The sequence below is a fragment of the Lynx canadensis genome, chromosome C1 (genome assembly GCF_007474595.2).
Source record: "Lynx canadensis isolate LIC74 chromosome C1, mLynCan4.pri.v2, whole genome shotgun sequence".
Taxonomy (NCBI): domain Eukaryota; kingdom Metazoa; phylum Chordata; class Mammalia; order Carnivora; family Felidae; genus Lynx; species Lynx canadensis.
In genome coordinates this window covers 84,093,655-84,120,953 of record NC_044310.1, presented here as the reverse complement: position 1 = coordinate 84,120,953, position 27,299 = coordinate 84,093,655, and the positions used below count along the sequence as shown (strand labels likewise).

General features: G+C 40.0%; 1 protein-coding gene across 2 annotated transcripts in view; it reads left to right on the top strand.

Annotated features, from left to right (window-relative positions):
• Window positions 1–4,030: 4,030 nt before the first annotated feature.
• PLPPR5 (phospholipid phosphatase related 5) overlaps window positions 4,031–27,299 on the top strand; it is a 124,130-nt gene continuing 100,861 nt past the window's right edge. For both annotated transcript variants that reach the window (XM_030327381.1, XM_030327380.1), the window contains exon 1: window positions 4,031–4,268. In XM_030327381.1, coding sequence (XP_030183241.1) covers window positions 4,032–4,268 — 237 coding nt within the window. In that variant the 5' untranslated portion in view covers window position 4,031. The remainder of the gene's footprint in view (window positions 4,269–27,299) is intronic.

The window sequence follows — 27,299 nt, the reverse complement described above, 5'->3', positions numbered from 1 at the left end:
GAGTTACTTGAAACACATGGAAACCCAATGTTTAATATTCTGTATCTTCATTTGTCCTTGGAAATGCTCAGTCATCTTTGACAAAATCATTCTGTCTATGAACTAATGAGGGCCAAACCCTTGGATGTTAGTGGAAAATCTCAGTCTGCCTCTCTTGATAGTCACAGATTTATTGTACAGAACCCAACTGGTAATAATTTTGAGGACCTAGGTACATTTCCAGTTCCCTTCCAGCAAGCCCCTTAGATTTTCAAAGTAAAAGAAGAATATGTTCATTTATCTAGCTATCCAAAAATAGTCAATGCATGGCTTCCCAAAGACCATTCATTCAGTTGGTCTTTACACTGCTACCAGCATAAAAGTCCACCCCCAATTTTTGTGCATTTGTTTTCTGCCTGTGGACGAAAAGTTATAAACCATATAGACAAGGACTACATCTTCCTGCTGGTCTAGCACCTTACTAGTTCTTATTAGAACATTAGTATTGAGGTGGAAAGATGAGAGATATTGCAAATGATAAATGACTCCCACAAGATTTGTCTCAGTATTTATCATGGTTCATGTTTTATGGGTGAAGAAACACAGTAAGATCGTAGTGGTTGTTAAGACATGCAAATAAATATAATGAGTCACTGGAAGTTGGAAAATAAAAGTTATAAATACCACAGTTTTTACTAGATTATCCTCCTTGGTAGGGGCTGAGATGGGGAGAATTTGCAGGACAGTACAATGTTTTAAGAAAGACTGACTGCTATAATATATTTGAAAACACAATGATGTGCTTAAGAATTAAGTTAAACTAAGAATTTAGGCAAGGATTCCAAAGGATTAAATATGAGCAGTGCTGTTGTTAATCTAGAAACAGTAAAAGATAGATTACATGGTAGGATTCCCAAGGATTCTTTGAAGTTGAAAAGATATATTTTGGAAAAGAATTAGGTTAAATAATTTATAAGAAAATAAAGTGAAGAATCATACTAAACAAGTATCTTCTTTTGGCTAGGTACTTTATATATTCTCACTTAATTGTCAAAATAAATAAGAAAGACTAGTTCACTTTGTCCTCGAAAAAGCTCAGACTCAGGAAAGTAAAGTAACCAGCCCAAGGGTACATAGCTCACGCTCTTTCATCCACCTCACATCATTTCTATGAATAACCAATCTGCTCAAATATTCATGGAAGTTGAATTTAATGTTGGTATCTTTATAAAGTGAGTTAAGATTCAGTATTAACTCTGAATTTCAGCATTGGATCATTAGTCAACCATAAATCAATCAATAACGCTATTTGTCTATGTCTAATGTGGACAAATGATGGAGATATTGAAGATCCTGAAGGAAAATAATATCTTATTCCTGAGATGGATGGCATCTCTTTCAGATGTGCATAAATCTATGGAAAAATATATACACCTACAGAATTATGGATACACCCAGAATCATTTTGTAAGCCAAAAATCAGAAGGAAGTGACTGGTGATAAATGTTGGAGTGACCCGAGTTAAAGTAGTCCAGATATGTTTATGTCTAGGAATCAAATTTTATAAATTTAAACGTGATATAGGTGCTCACTATGTGCCAGACATAAGTGACCATCATTAATCCTCATACCAACCTTGTAAAGTAGGTACTAATACTATCTCGGTTTTACCAGTGGCAAAACTAAAGCAGAAAAAAAGAGTCCAACATCTTGGTCAGGTTTCCAGAGCTGGTAAGTGGCAGAGCTGGGATTTAAACTGAGGCAGTACCAAAGTTGCTGCTCTTACATTCACCTTATACCTTCAATGTCAGTATGCCATGTAAGTAAGCAGTCCATATTTATCTTAGGACATAAAGATTAGGATTCCCTAACCCTTGCTATAAATTTTACATGTGAACATACTTCACCATTGTTCTTAGAGGAACACATTCATTAATTTATTCAACATATTTACTGAATACCTACAATGTGGCATACACTCCTCATGTGGGGGGACAGAACAGTGAACAGGACACACAAGGGCCCTGCTCTGTTACACTCACAGTACCAGGCACTCAATACATGTTAACAGTGTAGTACAATGCATTTTAGTTTCAAAAATAATGTATGTTTTCATTGGCTTGGATAAATTCCCTACATCACTTTCCTTAATCCAAGTTACCCTTAAAATCTACCTTTAAAAATTAGTACCATGTTCCCAAAATTTCTATTAAGTAGAAAGGTTTGGGGGATTCCTACTTAGAATCAGAGGAGAAGTTAAAACACTCCTACAGTCTTAAAATGATTCTCTGAATGGGGCATTAAATCATGTACCTTTGTAGTAGTTATATTTTCATAATAAGATATGCCACTCTTGTCCACTTAAGGAACCATTCCCTCCCACTGCTCCAAACTGCTTATTATACATGTTGTTCAGTGTCTTTTACCCAGTGAGTAGCTATTAAAGGATGTTTAATAACATGTGGAGAATAAGGTATCCTACATTAAAGAAATTCACACTGCCATTACTTCCCCAAAATACCAATCATTTGCCAAATTTAAATGGCCTTAGTAGCCTACCAATGTTGCTTTTTCCTATTACAAAGACCCACCTCTAAAAATCATCAAGTACAACCCATTAAAATGAATGAATATTCTAGAAACCTGCTAAAGTAATCTACATTTTAATGAGACGGGAAGGGCTCTAGGAATATTTCCATTCCCTTGTCTCTTACATATGTTTCCTTACCTGCCCTCTAGAGTGGAGGATGTGAGCAGTGTCAGGCTCCTCTAAGATCCTCCCCCACCTCCACCCCCACCCCCAAGTTTGCTGCCTAAGCTTGCACGCAGGGACCCACATGGCATCACGGAATGGGCTCTTTACATATATGCAGTGCCATAGCTACTTACAGAGCTATGCACACGCGTGTATGCCCATGTATGGGTGTGCTTCGTACGCCTGTGATGGGACCCGCGTTGGTCTCCCTCTCCTTTCCACCTGACCGGTGGGGAATCCCAGCAATTCCCCGGAACTCAGGGAATAGTGAGATGAGGTAAATAGCTCTTTTCCCTTCCCTGGTGGCAGGCACCGCTGGGTGCCAGGAATCTGCAATGCCTCTTCTCACAAGCAGCTAATAAAAGGAGACTGGGAAGATGAGCAAGTGGAGAATACATGAACGAGGAAAGGGCCGTTGTACGAAAGACGATGCTTCGGGAGCTACCGAACTATGATTGTGTTTCTACATTACAAAGCCCTAGGAAGCTAGAGGGGAGGCAGAGAAACTCCGAATCTAAAATGCTCTGAGATCATTTTTCTAATTGTGCCTAGAAACCACCGTTTGGCGTGTGTCCTGCGCGGGGTTAAAGAATCCAAGCGAGCGCCGGCTGAAACTCGCCGCGCGGCATCCGGCACTTTGAGCTTCGGTGGGGTTTGCGCTCCGAAGACGCGTCCACGCACCATTTTCCCAGGCGTTGTGCGGGTTTCTTAAACAGCCCAGCTGCTGCCTCAGAAAGGAGTTTCTAGAAGCTCCTTCTCTACTGCCTCCCCTCCCCCATCTTTTTTTTTTTTTTTTTTTTTTTTTTTTTTGGTTTTTACCCCCGCGAGGAGCTTCTCCGGCTCCACTGCGTCCGCCCTCCGAGGGGTACAGGTGCCGCTGTCCCGACTTCTGCCGCTCCGTCCACCGACGCCGCCTCCTCCGGGCGGGCCTGGGGGCTTCACCCGGCGCTGCTGCATCGCGAACGGTCTCTCGCTGGGCGCTGCGGCCGCTGCCCGGCGCCCGGGACTCCCCGCCCTCCCGCGCGACCCCGCGCCCGGGCGGGCGGCGCTTGCGGCGGGCGGGGGGCGGGGAGGGGAGAGGGGGCTCGTCTAGGGGTAGCCGCCTCCTCTGCAGCCTGCTGGCGCCTCGAAACCCGGACCTGCTTCCGCCTCTTCCTCCAGCGACTCCATCCCTCCTCCCGCGCCTCGTCCTCCCGCCGCCCCCGCCGCCGCGCCCCCGGTGGCTGCCTCGGCGGACCCGGGAGGGGGCCCGCCGCGTCCGCCGCCCGCTCGGCTCGGCCCGGCCCGGGAGGCGTGCATGCCCCTGCTGCCCGCGGCGCTCACCAGCAGCATGCTCTATTTCCAGATGGTGATCATGGCAGGGACGGTGATGCTGGCGTACTACTTCGAGTACACCGACACGTTCACCGTGAACGTGCAGGGCTTCTTCTGCCACGACAGCGCCTACCGCAAGCCCTACCCGGGCCCGGAGGACAGCAGCGCCGTGCCCCCCGTGCTCCTCTACTCGCTGGCCGCCGGGGTCCCCGTGCTCGTGGTAAGCCCTGGGGGGCCCGCCCTGGCGTCGGACTCCCTTCTGTCGCCCCTCACCTTCGGGGTGGAGGCCCCGCTGAGGGTCGGGGCGCGGCAGCTTTGCCTTCTAAGTTCCTCCAAGTTGTGGGCAGCCCCTTCCCCAGAGGACATTCTTCTAGGGCGCGTCAGGGGTGGGTGCGAAGGAATCCCGCACCTCTCCCCACGTGCCACCCCCGCACCCCCTGCTGCGGCTGCAGTATTGGGTGGCGGGGAGGAGGATGAGAGGGAAGGGGGCCGTGGGAGGTGATGGGTGGGGGGTCGGGGCTGGGGAGGAGGTGAGCCCTGGGGATGAATTTCTACTTCCTCCACTCAGTGGCCTTGCTCCGCTGGCCGCCTGCTCTGAGATTGCCCCTGGAAGATGAGCAGCGGCGGGCCGGCGGGGAGGAGAGGGCATCAGTTGCTGGGGTGTGGAGGGGACTCCTGCTTCCTGAGTCTGGGCGCGTATTCCCGTTTTACCACCGCCTTCCCTTTCACATGAAAGTGCCAGTGGGACTAAGCTGAAAATAGCTAAAAAAGAATGTTGAAAACTGCTAAGTGGAAGGGTCCAGCAGCAGTGCTTGCTGAAAAGCAGGAGCTGTGTCCAAATTACAAGATTCATTTAAAGGCTGTTCCAGTCTAGTCTCTGGGCATCTTAAGTCCTTATCTCTGATAGCTTTGCTTAGAATGCCTTGGAGGTTTTGGGACTGTGAGTGTGTGTGTGTGTGTGTGTGTGTGTATAAGGACACACACGCATATACACACACACGTATAATTATTAGAAGGATTATCACATAATAATTTACATATGTGAATATGGTGCAAAGTTATTGGTAGAACTGGTGGTGTTTCTTAAAGAAAACATTATGGTTCCTCTGTTATTGTCAAAGTATTGGAGGTTTCCTTCCAGTGGTACCGCTTCTCTCTCTCTCTCTCTTTCAACTCTCAATAGATAGCAAACAGGAAATTGGAAAATGAAGAGGACAGGGAAAAGGAAGTTTTATTTTAGTGGCTGAATGTGTACATTTTAACAATGAATGTTGAGAACATCGATGATATATCCTGGGTTTGGATATTCATGTTTGCTTTGATTTTAGGGGAAATGATTTAATATTTTTCCAAAGAATGGGAAGTTCCTAACACACATAATGGAATCCCACCAAGGAACTTCTTGATAACTTCAAAGTAACTTCGTTTATCACAGGTACCATGATAGTTGACTTGCACCAGAAAACGTTTTGTTTTGTTTTAGTGTTGTAATTTTCTAGAAATCCACCTTCATGTTTGTGTTCTCTTCCATTTGAAAAACTGAAAAAAGAAAGAAAATGTAGTCATTGGAGGGATTCTTTCTGCTTTCTGCAGATGTTGGGTTTTCAGGCACATGTTTTCTGGGTGACTAAATAGCTCAGGGTTTTTTGTTTTTGTTTTTGTTTTTTTAAGAAAAAAGCCCGTCACTTTTAGGTCACTTGTTTGGTTGCAACCATAATCAATAATGTCTGTAACGCTTCCCTTGGTAATTACTGTTCTGTGTCTTATTTAAATGAGATAGCACTCTTCAGATCCTGACCACCCATCCTTGGTGGCAAGTGTCAGTTAGAGACAAGAACGTATTGGCCCAAAGATGTTGATTATTTCCTACTAGGAGGAGAAAGGGAATTAGTCATTACTGAGTGCCTACTTTGTGCTGGGCACTGAAGAGTCATAATAGCATTTAGTCCTCAGTGCATTCCTCTCCAAATAACATTTGAGGACGCTGAGGATCAGATAATAAAATGGAAGGAGCTGAAAATAAAAATGGGAGGTGTGGTGTTTTTATGCCCATGGGACTGGCACCAAATGCCATGGTACTTCTACTGCTTCCAGAGAGCATGTTCTCAGAAAGAGGATGAGAGGGCTGATGCGGCAGGCATGGAGAATAAAAATTGAGAGGTTTTAAAAGGGAGGATCTCACTTGATTCCCATCATATTTTGACGTTCCGTCCTTTAGTTGCAAGAGAAAGAATTTGGGGGGGTCAGTCTGAAGAGAAGGAAGTGTTGGCTTTTAGAGGCTACCTTCGCTGCTGGCCCTTGTTTTCCCTTCTGCTTTTCCAAGCAGTACATTCTCATAGTAATGGCAGTCCTGCCTTTCCATTCCTCTTGAGAATACTGGCTTGGCACAGTCACTCTACGTGAAAATGATGTTGTCAATAATAATACTAGTAATGCCCATGATTTGTCGCATTATATACCTTATACCCATTTAATATTTGCATTATCTATGAAAGCAATTATTATTCTTGTCACCTAACATTTGCAAAAACTGAGGCTTAGAAAGGTAAACTAATTGCCCAAGGACCAGGGCTAAAAATGTCATACTCAGAATTGTAACCCTACTTTGTTGAACTCCCCAGCTGGAGTCTTTTCTATTATAATATACAAATTCAGCTTACTCATAAGTCATGCTTCTGAATAAATGCCTCAAACAGTCTCTGTCCCCATCTCTTACATTTCTTGGACTGTAGTGATGAAGCTTCTTCATATTGTATATTTTTTTACCCTTCAAACATCATTTTTAATTCTTTAGATTAATTTGAAAAGTAGCTCTCCTCACTACCACAATCAGTGGCTTTGTTTCACACTTGCTAAATTCATTTATCTAAAAATCAAAAGCAATATGTATTTTCAGTTTTATCATTTTTATGTAGTATTGTTTTGGGGCCCAGGTTTGGAATCTAACAAATTTGGATTCAGATTCAAAGTACTTCCTGCTGCTATGTTAACTGTTGGGAACCCTACTTGCTGTGTAACCTTGAACAACTTTGTTTAATCTTGTTAAGCGTCAACTTCCTAAGTCTCAGGATTGTGCATATTAAATTAGATGTAATACATGAATGTCATCCTCTGGCCCATAGTGGATACTTCATAAGAGATAAGAGATCAGTAAATCATTGGCATTATTAATGAAGTGATAATTCAGTAAATGTTTATTGAATTCCTGTGTTTCAAGGCAGAGTAGAGGTTATAAAGAGAACTTCAAAAATAAACCAAACTCCTAAGGAGTTTACAGCCTAATTTGGGAAATCAAGTAAATATGCCAAGGTCATAGTATAAATCACCATAATAGAAGTGTGTACACACACACACACACACACACACACACACACACAAACACACACGTACACACGCCACAAAGACTTCCGGTGGTTCAGAAGAAGATAAGATCATTTTTATTTGGAGGGGTGGGGAAAGGCTTCATGAAGAAAGTGGTGGCATTTGAGATGTGACTTGAAGAAGAGTCTGGAGTGGAGTTTGAGTTGGGACATCACAGAAGCAGCTACCTGGACAGCCACTTGGTAGCAGAAAATGCAGGCTGTACTCTTGAAGCAGCAGTTGGTTTGTCTTGTTTCTCAGAGTGTTGTGTGGGGAACACAGAGGTTATATGGCTGAAGAGGAAGACTAGGGTCTCATTAGTGAGTCCTGGAATGGCAGGCTGAAAGTTTTTCTCAATCTGTTGGGAATGGACTAGGGACATTGTCTGATGGGTGGTGTTTTAAGACATTTTGGGGACAGTAAAAACACCAAAAAAGAATTTTGAACTCTTATCCTACAAGCCTATTTTGTGTTGTGAGATATTAGTTTAATTGTGTTTTCAGAAAATGCCTATAATTTGGGCTCATTTACAAAGACATATTGTATAAGCTCTTTGAAAATGTCCTGTTCAGTTTGATCTGTGTAGCATTTGCGAAAGCACCACATATGGAATTTATAGATAGAAATTTAATTAGTGACCTTTGATTTTTTTCATTGATTGAAAGAACTGGTGATGACAATGGTTTCTGCTCCCCAAATTTGGATACAGTGGCCATGAGCAGCTATTTATTGCTCCTTAGATCATTAAGCAACACGGGTAATTTGAAGAAAGACCAAAGCTAGAGCGTTCTTCATAGAGCCAGAACCAAGGCAGAGAAAATCCAGCAGGGAGCAGGGTGGGTTTGAGGGTTAGGGAGCATCTCTGATTCCTATATCTGCATTCTCAGGAAACTCCCTTTGGACTCTGAGGTTCCGAGGGATATAGCTACTGCTGCTATCCCAAGGGTATCGCATCACTAAATGTGGCCGAGATACATGATGACAGAAAGGCATTCTGTATCCAGGGCTCCATCTTGTTAGATCAGAGTGCCTAAAGCTTTCCCATAGACCTCTTCTCCTGTGAACCTTACCTTGAGTGCTCGCTCCTATTTCTACTCCTGGAACTCATGCCTGTGGCCTGGTGTAGGAGCAGCATGGATATGGATGTCAGACAAGTCTAGATTCTTATCTGTATTTCTCTCACTTACTATATGTGTGACCTTGGGCAAAATTTTCTTATTCATAAACTGGAGATAAAAATGCCTACCTCTTGGAAGGCAGTGCATGTAAAGGTTAAGATCACAGACTCTGGAGTCAGACTGTTTGGGTTTGAAGCCCAGATCTGCCACTTTCCTGCTGTGTGAACCTGAGCCAGTCTTTCTAGGCTTCAGTTTCTTCCACTGTAAAATGGAGATAATATGAGTATTGGCCTCATAGGATTATTAAGAGTATGAAATGGGTTAACATATATGTCAGAGTAGTGCCCAGCTAAATACGTGTCACCTACCATTAGTCCTCTCCAGGTTGTGATGATTAATCAAGATAATCTAAGGCACCTAGCAAAATACATTTGTTAGTGGATTCCAGGGCTGATGAAATATTAGACGTGGACAGAGGCCACCTAGCTCAGTCCACTCACCCACAAAAATTGGGGTGTCTGAATTGCAAGAATAGCAAAAATCAGAACTCTGTTATTGACCTCAAGTAATGATTCCTACCTTTGATGACTCCTCTATTTTTTCAAGTAAGCTGACACTAGCTAATATCTCCTATGTACCAGAAACTGTGCTAGATACGTTTAATGCTCACTATTGCAGTACTTTCTTTAAACACAAGCACTGTCATTAAATCCACTTAAAAATGAGAAATAGGATGTTTAGTGGGATTATGTATCAGACCTGTGTTAAGTTATTTAAATCCATTCATTAATTTTACCTTCAGCTTATGAAGGATAGTGAAAAGGTTGGAGTGCCAACCAGGAGTCCCACGGTGACAGTGCCAGAATCATGGAAGCCCGTGCCTCTAGTTCTTTACCTTAACACGTTAAACAAATCGTTAAAGAATTTTGAGTCATAGTGATTCAATACTAGAAGAGTCAACATTTTCTCAAATCATTTATCCTCAATTTCAGCTTTTCTGGTTTGATCAGAAGCTTTGTGTTCCAGTGTAGATAATGGTTTCAATGTGTGGTGTAGGAGATTGTTTTGTTTCCTGTGAAGCTTGAAATGTTGTGGAGAGGTGGGTGGTGGCAGAAGGGATTCAGAGATATTTCTGTTATTCTGATCTGAAGCCATCTTTCTTATCTGTGTAGCATGCACTGACACAGTGCTGCAGGCATCTGCATTTAGGTGAAACCACCCTCCAGTTCTAGACCTGGCGTATGGAGGGCTGAGGCGGCCTTATTTCTGAGGAATGTTTTTTTAAAATGGGACCTACCACTAGATTTGGGGTGCAGTGAACACAGTGAAATTGTGTATAAATACTATGTATACACATATGCACATTGTATACAAACACACACACACACACGTTTTCCTAGTAAGAGGCTCCATAGCTTTATCAGATTATCAGAGATATCCAAGATTCCCTGAAAGGTGGATCCACACTTTGAGGGTTTATGAATCTGGTTAAACTCCTCCTTATGTCTCTTAGGACCTTGCTTCACTTAGATATTCTCATTCATATTCATTCATTCATATTTTCCCTCCCTCCCTGTATTCCTTTTTGTCTCCCTTTTTCCACAGATCTCCTCCACTTTGCATACCGATGAAGAGATGGTGATGCTGAGGGAAAGGCTGAAGCTGGTCTGAAAACCAGCTAGTTTTCCTCTGCTTCTCCTTCTACTCTCTCTTCCCCTTTTCCTTCTGCCTCTCCTCCTCCCCATCCCTGTCTCCCTTTTTCTCTTCCTGTCTTCTTTGCCCCCCGCCAATGCCTATCACTTGGTAATCCTGTGGCTTTTCTGAGCCAGTTACCTTATCTGAAAAATGTTGACTCATTTCTTCCTACCAGCTGTTGTGAGTATCAAATAGGTGAGAATACACTTTGGAGGCAATATGAGGAAAACATAATGTGAGTGGATTACATGAGTTACATACCCAGTTTGTCACTGGAGATGATTACAAAACAAATATTTCCAGGGAGCAATATGGATACCATCTATTAAGTTGGCATTGTATCATATTAATTTTTAAACTTGCATCATCCCAAAAAGACATTATTTAGAAAAGTTTTAAATGGTGATAACGCACCTACTATGTACTATGTATAATGCTCTTGCTTGAACTTGTATAATGAGTAAGGCATATTACTGACCTTCAAGAGTTCAGATATTATGCGTGAAGTTACAGCTTCAAGCCTTCGTTTTCTTGTCTGTGAAATTGAAGTAATGATACTTAACATGATACCTTATAAGAATTAAATATAAGCATTCAATAACTGATAGCTGCTCTTTTAGCATAAATGCTAATAGTATTTATTGATAGTGCACAGCAAAATGACATCATAATCATTTCTTTTGAATGAATGAGAAAAACCATTTACTTTTCACTTTAACCCTTTCATAAAGTATATGCATTAACACATCTAGGGAGCTTAGGCAATTTACTCCAGCTGGTAAATGACACATCCAGGATCTGAATCTATTACTTTAAGTTCAGTGCTCTGTTGACTACATGCAGTTTTCCACTAATTTGATTCACAACATAAAATGGCGGCATTCCCAGAAGGCAGGGGTGAGTTAAAGCATATAGATTATATATCAATGTGCTGTTTACAGTATCCATATGTTTGTTAATGTACAACCAGATATGAAAAGGGGATGTTGAAAAACATGTTCAAAGACAAAACTTCACTGGCTTTTAGAATCAATGGAGTGACCAGTAGAACAGCTCAACATTCCCATTCATGCAAGAGACAAGTTCTGATCTCAGAGATCTTAACCTATAGTTAGGAGGATCCTTTTAACAGACTTTGGAAAATCATAAAGAATATCCTTTAGATGGAAGATATTTTAAAATATGTGAAACGGAGTTATATTTTCAGTACTATTGAAACTATTTCTCAGAATGCCAGTTGTCAGTCAGCAGGCTGGTTATGTTTTTAGTCCTATTATGACAAATGTAGTTTGAAAATCTGTCAGTAAAACCACCATTTTGTTGTTGTTGTTGTTGTTGTTGTTGTTGTTGTTGTTATTGTTATTGCTGTGAAAAACAGAGTCCTAAAGATTTTTTCCCATCCAGGTGCGTTTAAAATTCTAAAGGCAGTGTTTTGGTGGACATTTCTCAATGAGACAACATGTGTGAGTGAATGTGTGTGTGTGTGTGTGTGTGTGTGTGTGTGTAGTGAATATATTTAAGAAATTCCAAGCTTATTACACACACACACACACACACACACACACACACACAAATATACATGGTCTGTAATAAACTTGGAATTTCTTACATGGATTAATTTTTATCTCCCTTGCTTCTAACCTATATAATGCTCCCACATCCATTCCCCCCTAAAAAAAACAAAAACAAAAACAAAAAACAAACTTTATGGAACATTCTGCAATATCCGTTCAGACCTAGCACCGCCTGTTCTGAGCAAATCTCTTGGACACCCACAGATAAAATAGGTGCATTCTCCTCTATGGTTCCTTAGCTTCTTTAACAAATTATAATATTAAAATAACCTAATATTTTTCTTTATATTGCATTATTTTTATTTATGTTTCCATCACTAGCCTTGAACATCTCAAAGTCAGGGTATTATAATCTGACTCAAGCTAATTTCATCCTACCCAATCTGTTTGGTTATTTTTGGTAGATAAGGTATCCAGGCACCAACTGAGGTTTACAATGATGAGGTTATAATGACCAAATTCTGCTGAGCACGTAGTTACATAACCATTCATTAAAATAGGCAAAGTAGTCCATATGCCCTGTCCTGTAAGTTTAGTGAACTGGCAGCTTTTTATCCTTTGAGGTGTTTTAAGTGTATGAAACCCTGTATGAAAGGTTCAGCACAGACAAGGTGGAATTCTGTGCCCTGTCATGACATGCTTCATGCAGAAATCTTCCTAAACCAATGGCTGGACTCTAGATGCACTGAGAATAAGCCATTGGGATATAGGTTATAGGCCTCACTGGAGGCCTATAGTTTGTTCATTCAAGATTGGGGAACTATTTTAGTCAATCCACATAGCTTGAAAATATTCAGTTTCATCAGTAAAGAGTCTATTTTTAGCATTCATCATGTTAATTAAAAGTAATTGCTTTCATCAATAAAAAATCATTTTTATATCCATAATGTTAATTAAATCAGTTATTAATTAACATACAGATAGCAAAAAGACTTGTAGCAGCCTCTTTGGATTGGGACTTTTCTGGTAAAATGCTGGTGACTTCTCAGGACTTCCTTCCTCCCTATCTTCCTCATTCGTTCTTTCCCTGAACAAATGTTTGGTGGCCACCTTCCGTGTATAGTATACCTTGAAAATAAGGCTAAAAGAGTTTACTTGACTTGGCTGCAAATCCCAGAACCAGGATTAAATTTCATCTCTCCCTTCTTCAAATCTTTCAAAGCAGTATCGTGAAATAAAAGACTTATGAAATCATAGGTCAGTTAAATACAAATGTAGTCCTGACATATCTACGTAATACCAAAATAGCTTGTGGCATTTCCTCTCTAAGAGAAGCAGGATTTGTGTTGATATAACCAGAACCTCTATTCTGAGTAAATTGTGTATTGTGTTTCTCATGTGATGATCCCCCCTTTTTAAAGAGTGCTTTAAACCATGCCAGCAAAAACTGTACTTTTCTATCAAGACTTTTTATTGAGATTTCAGAGTTAGCATTTTCTCACACTGGGGTGCACAGAAGCACTTTTCACACTGAGAAGCATCTTATATTTCCAGAGATCTCATCAAAGCAGAATGCCAAGTTTTCACAGACACCAAAATTGAGCAGTCTTGGATAGAGATAGTGCACCTGGAGCCTCATCTTGTAATTTAAAATGAAGTCCTGACATTTCCAATTAAAAAACAAAACAATATCTTTGGGTTGGTGACAATGACCTCTTCCTTCACAAGTGCCTTTACAGTGTTGGGTTCGCTCAGTTACTAAACTGAATGAAGAGACTTAGTCAAAACTACGTGACAACCCTTTTGGTCTTTCACAAAGAGACCTTTGTTTCTTCTTCTTTCTGGCTCCTAATCACATGATGATTTGGGGTCCCCTTTTTATTTCTCCTGGGGCTAAGTCTAGAATACAGATACAGGAATCCAGTAGACACTTTATTCAAGCCACACTATCAGGTTCTTTCTGCCATTCTATTTTTGGAAAAGATTTGTGAATCCAGTGTTAGGAGCTGCTTCTTTGTAGCTGGAATATTTTAGTCATGAAAACAGCCTTAGAGATCATGTAGTTTGATCTCTTAATTTTCAAATGAATGGCCAGATAAATTAAGTGACTTGCCCTAGGCCATGCAACTAATGAGGAATTACACAAATAGCTGTCATATTGGTATATATCAGGCATTGCTGTAAGTACTTTACATGTATTAACTAATTTAATCCTCACGTCATTGGAGATAGACAGTCTTGTTATCTCAGTTTGCAGATGAGGACACTGAGGCACAAAAAGATTAAGCAACTAAGCCTGTGACCCCCCAGTAAGGAACTGGCATAACTCAGCAGAATGGCAGATATGTGTTTTTAACATAGGGATGGTCCTTGTCCCCTTACCTTTTTTTTTTTTTTTTTTTTTTTTGCCATCTCTTGGTTGGGGGGGGGGGGCTAAGTCCATCTGCAAGTAATCGCTCTGCAGAGCAGTATCAGTTGGGAGAGAGAAATTAAGGGTATGTGATTATTACAGTAGTTTTCTCCTTGTGGCTTTAAACTGTTGACTGAAAAGATTTCACTGAATATTATAGTTACAGTTGACGAAGTCTGCGATAGTGAAGAGGTGTTGTAACAGATAAGGAAAAGAGTGCTTAGTTCTCAAATCATTTGGTTCTATGATGTCTTCTTTTGTGCTCCTAACATCAAATCTTTTCAGACAAAAAGTAAAATTACATTTGAAGCCTGCTACAAGTAGATGTAACAGAAAACTACCCATTTTTGAGAGCTTGTTTGGAGGTTCTAGCAGGGGAGCGCAGCTACTCATATACCCATGACCGAAGAAGGGTCCTCCTCTATCGGGGAAGGTTGTCCTCTTCGACTGAGTGAGCTTCTAGAGGGACACATGTGGAGCAGTGAGGGAGGAAGGGGACACCCGCCTAGCCAGCCAGATCAGCTGAATCAACCCTGGCGATCAATGGGGTGACAGATGTCGCAGCCAGATCGCCCTCACATCCGAAACCTACACATTTTTGATGCACAGATTCCAAATTCTTATTGTGTGATTTTAACATAACACAATATAATGTAATTATAACACTAAATGTAATTAACATATAGCTTATCTACTGCACTCAAGGCAGAGTCATTACGTTAAGTTAGGCAACTAGTTAGAGGCATGGAAGAAATACTCAGTGATGTGTGTGTGTATGTATGTATATACATTTATTTTATAAAATTAAGTATGTGTATTTCAAGGAAGAACATAGACTTTATATATTTATATATTTTGAAGTCCTTTTTCTTTGAAGGGACTTAGAAATACTCCTAAAATGATTGTAGAAATTTTGGGTCCGATCCTGTACTGCCATTTTCTGCGAAACAGCAGTGACTTAAGAAATCAGTTCTCTGCTGTGCTTTATGATATTTTCCCTGCTCTTCATTCCCATTTGCTTAAATACTTCCCAGCCTTTACTTTGGGTGACTCAAATCCCACTTTTTTTCATGACTCTTCCTTTGATGCCTTCTTATCAACAGGGATCTACCTTTCTTTTAAAATCCTTTTTGAATAATAGTCTGTCCTCTTACATCTTCCCATAAAAGTGTAGTTGCAGGTGTGGGATGGGGCGCTGCAGAGAAAGCAAAATGAAATAAAAGGAACAGTAGCAATAATGAATGTATTCCTGTTTGGAAAGAGTGAATGCTATTGGTAGGATTGGTAATAAATTTTGTGTATGCAGGTTTTATGATGATCTGAAATTAAAATGGATGAAAGAAGAAAGAAAGAGAGAGAAAGAAAGAAAGAAAGAGAAAAAGAAAAGAAAGAAGGAAGGAAAGAAAAGAGAGAGAGAAAGAGGGAAGAAGGGAGGGAGGGAGACTCACTGGCCTGACAGGCTGTGGCCTTTGCTCCTAACTTTGCTGCTTACTGACCTTGAGACCTTGAGAAACTCAAGTAGCTCTCCAACCTCTGTATCATTAGATATCTGGTGTGGAAGGGTTTGAACTCCACCTGGGGCAGGAGACCGACTGACTCATGGCTCCTCAGATAGCCTTTTATGTGTATGAAACAAGTGTCACTAGAACACTTTACCTTACAATGTAATAAAGTCTGTTTCTCTGAGTTGTCTGCTCACAGGCGTCTTAACATTTGAAGCCATGTAGAAAAACCTAGATGTTCTCCCAATGTATGATGTTATTTTTCACTTTTTTTGACTCTTGTTTTTTTGAGACTTACGAGTTTTCGTCTTCATATGGCATTGATTTGAGTCCATTTTGCCATTCTGGCTCTCACACTTGACCTCACTGGAGATGTGCTATTTTTAAGGCATGGCACCGGCCCCTGAATGAATCAGGTGTACTTTCACCCCTGGCAAATACACCAGAAGTTCTGCATAGTGTTTTCTTTAATGCATTAGCCTTGGGGTCAGTATAAAGTCTCCTCGTAGTCAATCATCTCATCTGTAAAGGGAGTAAGTTAAACTTTTCTTCAAGTAGACAAAAACACTGCATGATGATGTACACTGTCTCCCTCCCATGACCACAGCAGACAGTGTTAAAGTTTATGGCATTTTCTTTCCAGTTGAGACTGACCTGGGTTTCAGTCCTTGAAGTAGAATTCCAGGCAACATCTTCTAATTGGATTTGCTGTCGTGCAATCAGAAGATTACTAAAATGCTTCCAATTGTATGTAGCATACACAATGTAGTGTACTACATAGGTATGTATTATAATTATACATACATATTTTGGCCATCAAAAAATTATAAATTCCTATAGATCTGCAAATATGTCTTGTATATTTTTGCCTCTTGCTCATCACATAGTGCCTAACATAATGCCTTTCAAATGGTAGATATAAGGAATTAGTAATGTATTTTAAGAGAACAGAATTGGAGAAGCAGGAATTAAAATTATTTGCGGTAACCATTCACAGATAGTTAGGCTATAAAGTTGAAATTATTTCTCTAAAACCCAAGTCTTAATATTTTAATTTACTTACCAGTCATCTCTGATTTCAGATATTTTCCCCATGTACACTCATTTTTAAAAATTTAATCAAAGTTATATAAAATATAGTCCAAAATATTTAATTTAAACGAAGAATATATCAAACACTTATTATTTTGTTTTAAAAATCTTTAACGTCATTGTATTTTGCTTCTGTAACCACCATTTCAGTCTTTCATTGTCCATAGCACATACTTGTATAACTTTAAATTGTCACTATGTAAGCATTTATGTAGTATATGTTCTTTCTTCAGCAGGTGTGACACATTCTATATTTCATTATGTTCCCCCTTCCTGCCTTTTTTTAAGAATGAATTGGTGGATTTAAAGAGCACATCATCTTCCATTCTGTTTTGTAAATCAACGACCAATACATTTTACATAGGAAATTTGTCTATATGGTAAATTACGAAACTATTTTTGATATTCTCGTGTAGGATTCAGCTAGCTGGCAGAGTTTCTAAGTGAGATAAGTCATGATTTTATTGTCAGTTAGATCTCTGAATCATACTCTGTACATTTTCATTAGTAATCATAAATTAAGAGTTGAAAGATTTGACTCAATACATGGAACTATTTTTGAGAAGAGTTTCTTTCCTTAGAGAGTGATAAAAATTAGTGGTACTTTAGAAAATGACATTAATGAGTAAAGAACGATTTAATGCTGCTTGGGCAGGCAAATCACTTACAACTTCAATTAACTTCAGAAGGAAGCGGGAAAATGAAATTAGGATTTTATTGTTTATGGATACTTTTCGTTGAAATTTAGGATTTTCCAATTAGCCAATGGGTGCAAATGACATAGCCTGCAAGCAATCACATTAAAGCACAATGACCTGGCATTCAGTAATTCATTCCTTCATTTATCCATTAAAAAAACATTTACTGAGTTCTCCCTGGACAAGGCTTTGTGTATGTAATGGGCGCTACATATTCAAAGATGGCGGAAAGGATCCCTGTCCTCAAAGAAATCAAAGTTCAATGTCAGTGAAGAGTGAAAATATACTAATCCTAAAAGCTGGCAGTGAGCCTGGCGGTGGAAGATAGAAGGAAGGATGAGAGACATCTGAGAGGAAGTGACGGTTAGCTAGTCAGGGAAGTGAGAGAAAGGCAAGAGCATACATATACAAAGTCATTTAGACTGGAGAAACCTTCCCAGGTTGAAGGAACTCCAAGAATGTCTGGAATGGAAAGGTGTGTAGTACAGAAGTAATTAGGTTCTTAACATAAGGATGCTTAGTAGAAAATACATTACAATAATTCTCAGAGACTCCCTTACCAGCCTGAAGAGGTAAACCTTTGACACACATTCTAACTCTAAGCCTCACTTTTGCTACCTGCAAAATGAGACATCTAAATCTGCCTGTCTTACAAATAATTCTACTTCTGTGACTGATTTTAATTTAGGAAAAAACATTAGACTATTGTTTTAGAGTTTTAAGGAATCTAGGGAAATATTCCTCACATCAATCTTGGCTATCAAGTGTGTTCCAGAGGGCTTACGTTTCCCTACTTTAAAATAAAAATACTGCCGTGAAATAAATTAAAAAAAATTTTTTTAATGTGTATTTATTTTTGAAGGAGAGAGAGACAGAGTGTGAGTAGGGGAGGGGCAGAGAGAGAGGAACACACAGAATCTGAAGGAGGCTCCAGGCTCTGAGCTGTCAGCACAGAGCCTGACTTAGGGCTCGAACCCACAAACTGTGAGATCATGACCTGAGCCGAAGTCGGACACTTAACTGACTAAGCCACCCAGGTACCCCAATACATTTTTAATTAGTTATTAAGATTACCCCTCTGACACACATATTACATGACTTTAAATCATTATGTGCAACATGGACAATGGTGAAAGATCGACAGTTAGTACAATTATGAAAGCTTATGTTGATACGCACAATCAAAATTTAAAATGGCAAGGATATTTTTGTTACTATTGCTATGTTTTGCTTCCATAATAGAACATCTTGACTTGCATTTTCTAAGTTACATAGCAGGTGTGCTTACCTACGTAGTAAATATCTTTAATTTCCTAATTTTAAATTGGAAGTTGAAGTGAAATCTATGCATCTATATGTTGCTCTAGAAATTTGAGGGCATGATATTCTGGTTCTTTTAGAAAGCATGGATTGAAATTTATGTGAAACCGCACAATACTATTCTTGGTAGGTGAAATTCATATTTTCCAGTTTATGGTATTAAGGATTAAATGTTCTTGGTTTTCTTGCAAGATGCTCTATCCTTCTAAATTTAGTCATCTAATTAAGATTTCCATTCATGGGAAGTGACTTTAAAGAGCACATAAGACAGGCTTTTATACAAACAAGCTTTGATTGGATTAATTGGATTTGCATAAATTTTATGATGTGAATGTGCTAGTGTCTTGGCTTCATTCACTTAGAAGGGATAACTTAAAGGAATTGGAAAGAGGAAACACATTAAAGGTTGCAAAGGAAGCATGTAAAAGCAGTCAGGTTAATGGCATGGCAAGAATAAACCATAAGGAGCTAAAGCAGCCCAAGCTTTAGCAATATAGAAACTGGCCAAGCCTAGAAAAGCTGAGCAGCAGGAAAAAGAGGTGGGAGATTCAGACAGACCACAAAATTTGGCTGTTGTTGGTTTTTTTTTGTTTTTGTTTTTTGTTTTCTCGTCAGAAGATGGGTAGGCCTTGCACCTGACATGGGTTGATTACAGGGACTAGGGGCTGTTGGTGCATTTAGGACTGAGAAGGCCAAGGCAAGGATGGCATCTTGGACTGTGGGCAGTCAGGCTTCTGGGAAGTAGGTCTAATAGAGGGTCACTTGGTCATCAGAGACTAGTGCTGCCCCAGGGTTACAGAAGAGATGGCAGCCTAGAACTGGGACACTGAAAAGTAGGGCAGAGCAGGACCGAATAGAGGAGGCAAAGACATGGTGAGGCCTCATGTGAAGGCACATGAGTGAGACAGGGCAGGCTGGTCAGAATAAGCAAGTCCAGGGGACCGAGGGACAGAACAGGGTGGTGAGATGAGGCTCCAGGCCACACAGTCTACAATGCTAAGGGTTGGCAGCCCACATCAGGATCACCAACAGCTCAAATCAGGATCCCTTCACAGCAGGCAGTAATCAGAGCTCAGAAACCAGTTCTGAGCAGAGTCTAACAACAGATATGGGGTAATAGAATTAAGAGAGCCTTAGTGTGGAACCAAACTTTGGACCTTACAGCTGCGAGTACAGAAGTGATCTGCAGATCGTTCATTCTGGTATTCATGCATTCATTAATAATAATGTAACATCAACAATAGCAACAACATGACCCCTTACATTTGTGTAAAGCTCTGTCATCCACAGGATGGCTCACAATAATCATGCAAGATGGTTATAATCACTTAGAGATGATAAAACCCAGGCTCAGAAAAATTAGATTTGCTCACAGTCCTGCAGCCAGACAGTAGCACAGCTTAGAATAGAGCCTGTTCCTGGTGTTTTCAACCTTTGTTTGTAAAGTACATTGCAGTAAATAAAGAAAAGGGCAACAAGTGTGAAGATAATGAGAAGGGCTCTTCTAACCTCAGGAAGTTTACAGTCCAGTCAAGGATCCATGCTCTTGTGGAAGTAACTTTAACATTTCAAAAACTCCTTCCAGGACTAGGAGAGTGCCCGAGATTTAGGAGGCACTCAGTCACTGTTTAATGTATTAATGAATATCTAGAGAAGTGTTGTGGTAGCCTACTGAAGAGAAGAATCAGTTTGGACTTAGGCCATAGAGAAGGCTTCTCTGAGAACATGGCATTTTAGCAATTCACTGACAGGATGCTTCCTTGAGAGGCAGGTGTGTTTGGGTTTGGTTGGAAAGGGCAGAGAACTAATATTTATTGAGGTAGATTTAGATTCAGACGTTACCTGGGTTTGGATCCTGGATCTCCTACTAATTTGTATAACACGGGACCAGTTGCTTGACCTCATTGATTCTCAGCTTTCTTTTAGTAGGTGCTCATGGTATAAAAGCTAGTGCTTTTGTGCATGGTAATTTTGGGAGAAGCTAATTTAATTTTCACAACAGTTTTATCATTTTGCATTATTATCATGCTTTTGCAAAAGAAGAAACTGAGATTCAAAAAACCTTAAGTGATTTGCATTAAAGTTACGTAATTTGAAACCAGAAAGTCTTCCTGGTTCCAAAACCCATTCTTTAAAAAAAATTTTTTTTTAATATTCATTTTTGAGAGAGACAGAGCATGAGCAGGGGAGGGGCAGAGAGAAAGAGAGAGAGACAGACAGACAGAATTCAAAGCAGGCCCCAGGCTCCAAGCTGTCAGCACAGATCCCAAAGCAGGGCTCAAACTCATCAGCTGTGAGATCATGACCTGAGCTGAAGTCCGACATTTAACCAACTGAGCCACCCAGGCACCCCTAAAACCCATTCTTTTTCTACCACCCTCCAGTGACATGCAAGTGATGTATTGGGGGGATCATGGGGGAGTTTTTCTTCCCTTTAGTCCTTTTGATTGTGTAAGGAGTTTGTAGAAGGAAAGAGTTAGGAACAAGTGAAAAGAGCAATAATTTATGTGTAATTGGAACAAGTTTGAATACAATAATGAACCATCACTGATGGAGAAAAGGATGCTTAGGGGATGAGATAAAAATTCCGTATGAACATCAAGTAGCTGAGATGCCAACTGAAAATGTAGCATTGTAAAGTAACATGAGGTAGTTCTAAAAATATAAGCATATTCAACTAGTGAATCAAGATAATATTGGATTGAAATAAACAAGCAGAAAAATGTATGTCTTGTGGGTGTTTTGAATTAGAGAAAAGAGCTAGACCAGTAAGCAAGTTAAATAGGAAGGAGATGAAATGAAACTTTTTTTTCATATCTCCTTTTTTAGATTCTGCTTTTCCCAAATTATTTTTTTGATTTTATTTTATTATTTATTTTGGGGAGGTGGGGGAGAGAGAGAGAGAGAGAGAGAGAGAGAGAGAGAGAATCCCAAGCAGGTCTGTGCTGTCAGCACAGAGCCCAGTGAGGGGCTCCATCTCATGAACCATGAGATCATGACCTGAGCCGAAATCAGGAATCAGGCACTTTACCAACTGCTCCACCCAGATGCCCCTCAAGTTATTCTTAATTAATGTAGGATCCCAGATAAACAGAAATGATGAAAATGTAAATGTGAGGGTTGTGGATTCTCATAGTACGATAAAAGAGAAAGCTGTCATACTATTGGATATGTGATATGAATAAAGATTTTTTAATATATTAAAGTATTAGCAAAACCATAAAGATTGTCTGTATATGAATGTGTGGAATGGTAAGGAAACACTGACACTGAGGCATGGCCATAATGTCAGGTACACAAGTGTCCCAGTCAGATCCTACATTTGTCATAGCTAACACCGTTCATTCAGATGGCAGCTATTTTGTTTGTGATTCAACCAGTCCAAGCCTCTTTTCATTTTTCCCGTACCTCTCTCTCTTCCTCCCACTCTCTCCTTTCCTTTCCTTTCCTTTCCTTTCCTTTCCTTTCCTTTCCTTTCCTTTCCTTTCCTTTCCTTCCTTCCTTCCTTCCTTCCTTCCTTCCTTCCTTCCTTCCTTCCTTCCTTCCTTCCTTCCTTCCTTCCTCTCTTCAGCAAACCTTTACTGTCTGTCTCTCTGTGCCAGGAAATAAGAGTCAGGAATTCATAGTTGAGACTTGGGCTTTGTAGACCTTAGAGGAATTTAAACTCATTTCTGCTTTTCTCCTTTTGCTTTTGATAAACAAAAGTTTGGGGCCATCAAAAGATTTTACAACCTTTGTTCAAAGTTATATTTATGACCTATTTTGTAGCTTATAGCATCAGAGGTAGTTTTGATTGAGTTTTGCACAGGCATTTTGAAAGAGCATTCTTGCCCTTCCACTATCCTCTTATCATTTGTTATTTTTGGTTACTGGTTTGTAAGACTGATTTACAGGTACTTTCCAAAAGCTTCATCTGTTACAGTAAATGTATATACTATATTGATGTCAATGTTCTGTAAGAGCTCTCTCTATGCAGAAAACAATTCCCTATCAGAGGATTAGCCATCCCTTCCTTAGCAAATTATCTGCGAGCATTAGCCACTTATAGGGAAACTAACCTGATTAAAAACATACTAGGAAGAAGGTATGCTTAAATAATGTCAAGGTGAGGAACTAGATAAAGGAAGAATTGGTTCACTTAGAACAGTTTATTGAGGGGCGCCAGGGTGGCTCAGTCGGTTAAGCGTCCGACTTTGGCTCAGGTCATGATCTCACAGCTTGTGAGTCCGAGCCCCACGTCAGGCTCTGTGCTGACAGCTCAGAGCCTGGAGCCTCTTCAGATTCTTTGTCTTTCTCTCTCTCTCTACCCCTCCCTGCTCACATTTTGTCTCTCTCTGTCTCTCAAAAATAAATAAACATTAAAAAAAGTTTTAAAAAAGAACAGTTTATTGAACTTGCTGCATTTAAATAGCTGGGTCTATAAAAAGGTTACTTAAGAATCCTAGTTGATCAGCAAAAAATCATGGGCCAAGAAAAACCAAATTGTAGATATATTAGCACATGTTCATAGAAAGAATAGTAACATTGCTTTCAGAAAGGAAGGTAGAAAAAATAAAGGATACAAATTTTGTGAGTTGATTCCTTTGATCTGTTTGTTTTAATTAGAATACATAGGAATATAACGGATAGTAAATGGGTTGTTGCAGATGTGATTGACATGTCAGAGCTGGATCTAATCCAGGAACATGATAAACGACAGGACAGTTTCACTAAAATACCCATACAACAACTAGAGTTTCACATGTATTAATCCATCGACAAATGTATGCTCGGTTGTTTAGTGGAACCTGTGTCATAGACCATTTTATCTTTTAAAGATTAAGACACTGTAATAAAGAAACATGATAGAAAGTTTTCTGAAAGCTCTGCTCATATTTAACTTTATATTTCTACCTTACAAGATCAATTAGATATGTATGGTAAGTAAAAGCTTAAAAATCTGTACCCATGATGCCTGTGTAGCTCTTCCCTCTGCTCTGGTTCCTCTGAAAACCCAGGATTTGGTGAGCCATCTGCAATAATGATGGGCCAAGGGATATTAAAGTAGAACTTAGCTCCATAGTATCCAATAGAAATATAATGCAAACCATATTTTAAGTTTTATAGTGGATTTTAAATATTAAATTTTAAATATTAAATTTAAATTTAAATATAAATATTTAAATTTTAAATTTTAAATTCACAATTTTAAATATTAAAAATTAAAAATAGTTGAAATTAATTTTAATAATATATATTACTTAACCTTATATATCCAAACTATTCAAAGGTAACCAATATAACAGTTTACCAATAAATTATTTCCCATGGCTTTTTGTACAGTCTTTGAATCCAGTGCGTATTTTATACTTACTGCACATCTCAAATTGCCCAGCCATTTTTTGAGTGATCAGTAGCCAAGTGCTCAAGGCTAGTGTCAACTGTATTCACAGGGTACAAATATAGCCTTTTTTGCCCCTGTTATTTTAGAGAAACTTAGTCATTTCCTAGTCTACTTTTTCCTCTAAGTGAAGGGAAAACTGTTGGACTGATATGCATCATTTTGATCTGTCCTTGAGAAGACACACCTGAAGAGATTTTTGAAGGTGTTTTCTCAAATTAACAAACCCTTGGTTTACTGTAACTATTTACAATATGATTTTTAAAACACCATTTTGTTCTTTTTAATATTTTTCATGTTTATTTATTTATTTTGAGAGAGACAGAGAGAGAGCACGAGCAGGGGAGGCGCCGACAGAGAGGGGGAGAGAGAATCCCAAGCAGGATCTGCACTGTCAGCACAGAGCCTGATGGGGGGCTCAAACCCACAAACTGTGAGATCATGATCTGAGCCGAAATCAGAAGTCGTATGCTTAACTGACTGAGCCATCCAGGCACCCAAAACACCATTTTAAATAAAATACTTTTTTTTTCAAGGTTAGGAAAGAGGGGGGGATATGAAAATATTAGAATACTTTTGAAACTTAAACTTGGAACAGGGCATTTTACAGATTTCCTTTCCATATTGTCTAGCTATGGGAGGGAAAGATTCATGGCTTTGGTGGATTCTCCCCCATTGACTCTTCCTTTTGCTAACTCTTTGTGTATGTTAAAGAAGCTGTGGGGAAAGGTTATTCATGGCACCTGTTAGGCATTCTTGTTTTTGTTTTTTTTTTAAATAATAGGATTATGTCTTATCTTCAGCATGAATAGTGGCAGCAAGTGCCTTAAAGACTGCAGTTCTATCATAGTCATATATACCTTCCTTCCTTCCTTCCTTCCTTCCTTCCTTCCTTCCTTCCTTCCTTCCTTCCTTCCTTCCTCCTTCCCTCCCTCCCTTCCCTCCTTCCCTTTTTTCTTCTTTCCTTCATTCCTCATTCATTCACACAACTCTTAGTGGATATCTGTTATATGCTAGGCAACTTGCTAGACGTGGAGGTTAAACAATAGAAAGGATCTCACAAATGCAGTGGGAAAATTGTGTAAGAAAGTGACAGACGTTAACATATGATGTCCATCACTGTCCTCAAGAAGACATATTATTTATTCTTTGTTGGTGTGGTAGAGCTTGGGCCCAGGTGTCTTAGAAATAGGGAAGCATTCCTCTCTTCCTTCATTTTATGAAAGATATTGATTATGTTCATGTTCTTGGGTTCCAGCCAATCTTTTTTCCAAGAAAATACAAGAGAAGCTTATGTCTGTTTTTGTGTTCAGTTACCAGAGGCATCAGATCAGATTAGGTACACATCCGGAGAACTTAACACTTTACTATTTGACATTATGCATGGGCTGTGTTTGTGCTTTTATTTCAAGCATTGTCACCAAAATATCATTGTTGACAACTTTATTCGTACTGCAAATATTGGCACCGCAATACTGCTGCAACCTTGAATGCATCTGTGTTCATGGATCAGTGCTTCTCTCTGCTTCCTGTACATTTCCAAGTACATGAATCACACGCCATGATTTTTGTTAATGGATGAGGATAGGGCAGAATCTGTTTTCTTCTGGTACCAATTTACAAGTGCTCCCTCTTGCGTGGATGCCCTTTGCAAAGGTGAGATTGGATACAAAAACCTATTACCATGTATCAGGTAAGGGAGAGACCCACTGTGTAACCCAATGGGATAGATTAAGTCAGGAAGAGCTGGAGCATAGAAACTGAGGAATGGACACAGAAGGGTAGACTTCCTTCGAAGGTACTCTGGGCATCTTCTCCTGCCACAGAACATGGGCTATGGAAGGAAAAGCTACAGAAGACAGGTATTCTGGGAAAGTGTGTCAGGGAGGCCAGTGGGGAGTAGTAGCATGGTATTGGACACAACAGAGGTCTGGGGAATGTAGGAGCCAGTGGGTGTTAGGAAAATCTGTTGCCGCTGTATGGAGTTAAGCAAAAGAACTCCAATGCCTGGAAGACAGATGGGGACAGGTAGTCTCATCCTTAGAGGGACTAAGGGTGTTGATTAGGTGACCAAAGCAGAGCCTCAGGAACAGAGATCAGCTAGTGGAAATCAGGCCCAAAGTAGGAATTGTATTTCTACTTCCACCTGAATCAGCAACAGAGATTTGATACTGAATCACAGACCTTGGGCTATAGTTGTGTCAATCCCTCCTGCCTAAGGTCACGGTTTTCAGAGATCAGGTAGATCTGAGCTTAGTCTGGGGACAAAAGGGATAGAAGTATTTAAGTGACTCCGGCTTTGTGAAGGGGGTGATGCAGAGCTGACAATGAAGTGGGATGACACACCTGTAATCTGTGTCAGAGCCCCACCTGCTACTCACCGAATTGATTTCATTATTTCAGTTGAACCCACTGTCAGGTCTTTTAAGGTTGAACTGTTTGGGGAATTGCTGCACTGATTCAACTAACAAGATTTTCTGAAAGGCAAAGGAAACGTGAAAAAGTTTTATGCTTTCATCACTGTTAAGCCTTGTCTTGGAGGTCACCAACCAACAACCTTCTTGCTTGGACATTCACTTCTTCCACTTCTTTGAAACACCGAAGCTCTGTTCAAGGATCACCTTCCCACCCTTCCTTGAAATTGTCTCCTCTCCTGGGCTAGTTGATGTGATCATTTTCTTACATCTCGCTGACACTCCTGCTCCATGTCCTTCGTTTGCTTCTCTTTTCCATTCTCCAGTTGTAGGAGATCTCAAAATATATCCTTAAGCCTTTCTTTCCTTCTGCTCTCCTCTCCTCATTATTGGCATGTGTCCCTTTGCTTTTCCACTGCTGTAAGCCCGGATCATGACCTGGAAGCATTACTGTAATAGTGACTTACCGGACTTCTCCCCCTCTTGCTAGTCTCCTCTGCTTCTGGATTGATTTTCCCAAAGCAGAGGTCTGGTCATACCTCTCCCCTGCCCAGAAATTGCATAGCCTCCCACTGTGGACAAAATGAAGTACTAACTTCTCACTTGGATCTCAAGAAATTTACATAACTGTTCCAAGATAATCACCCACCAGTCCTCATATCTAGTCTACACTCAAGCCAAATTGGGCCATTTACTGTTTCTCAAGGACATCCTATACTTTTCCTCCTCCAAGGCTTTATTTATGTCT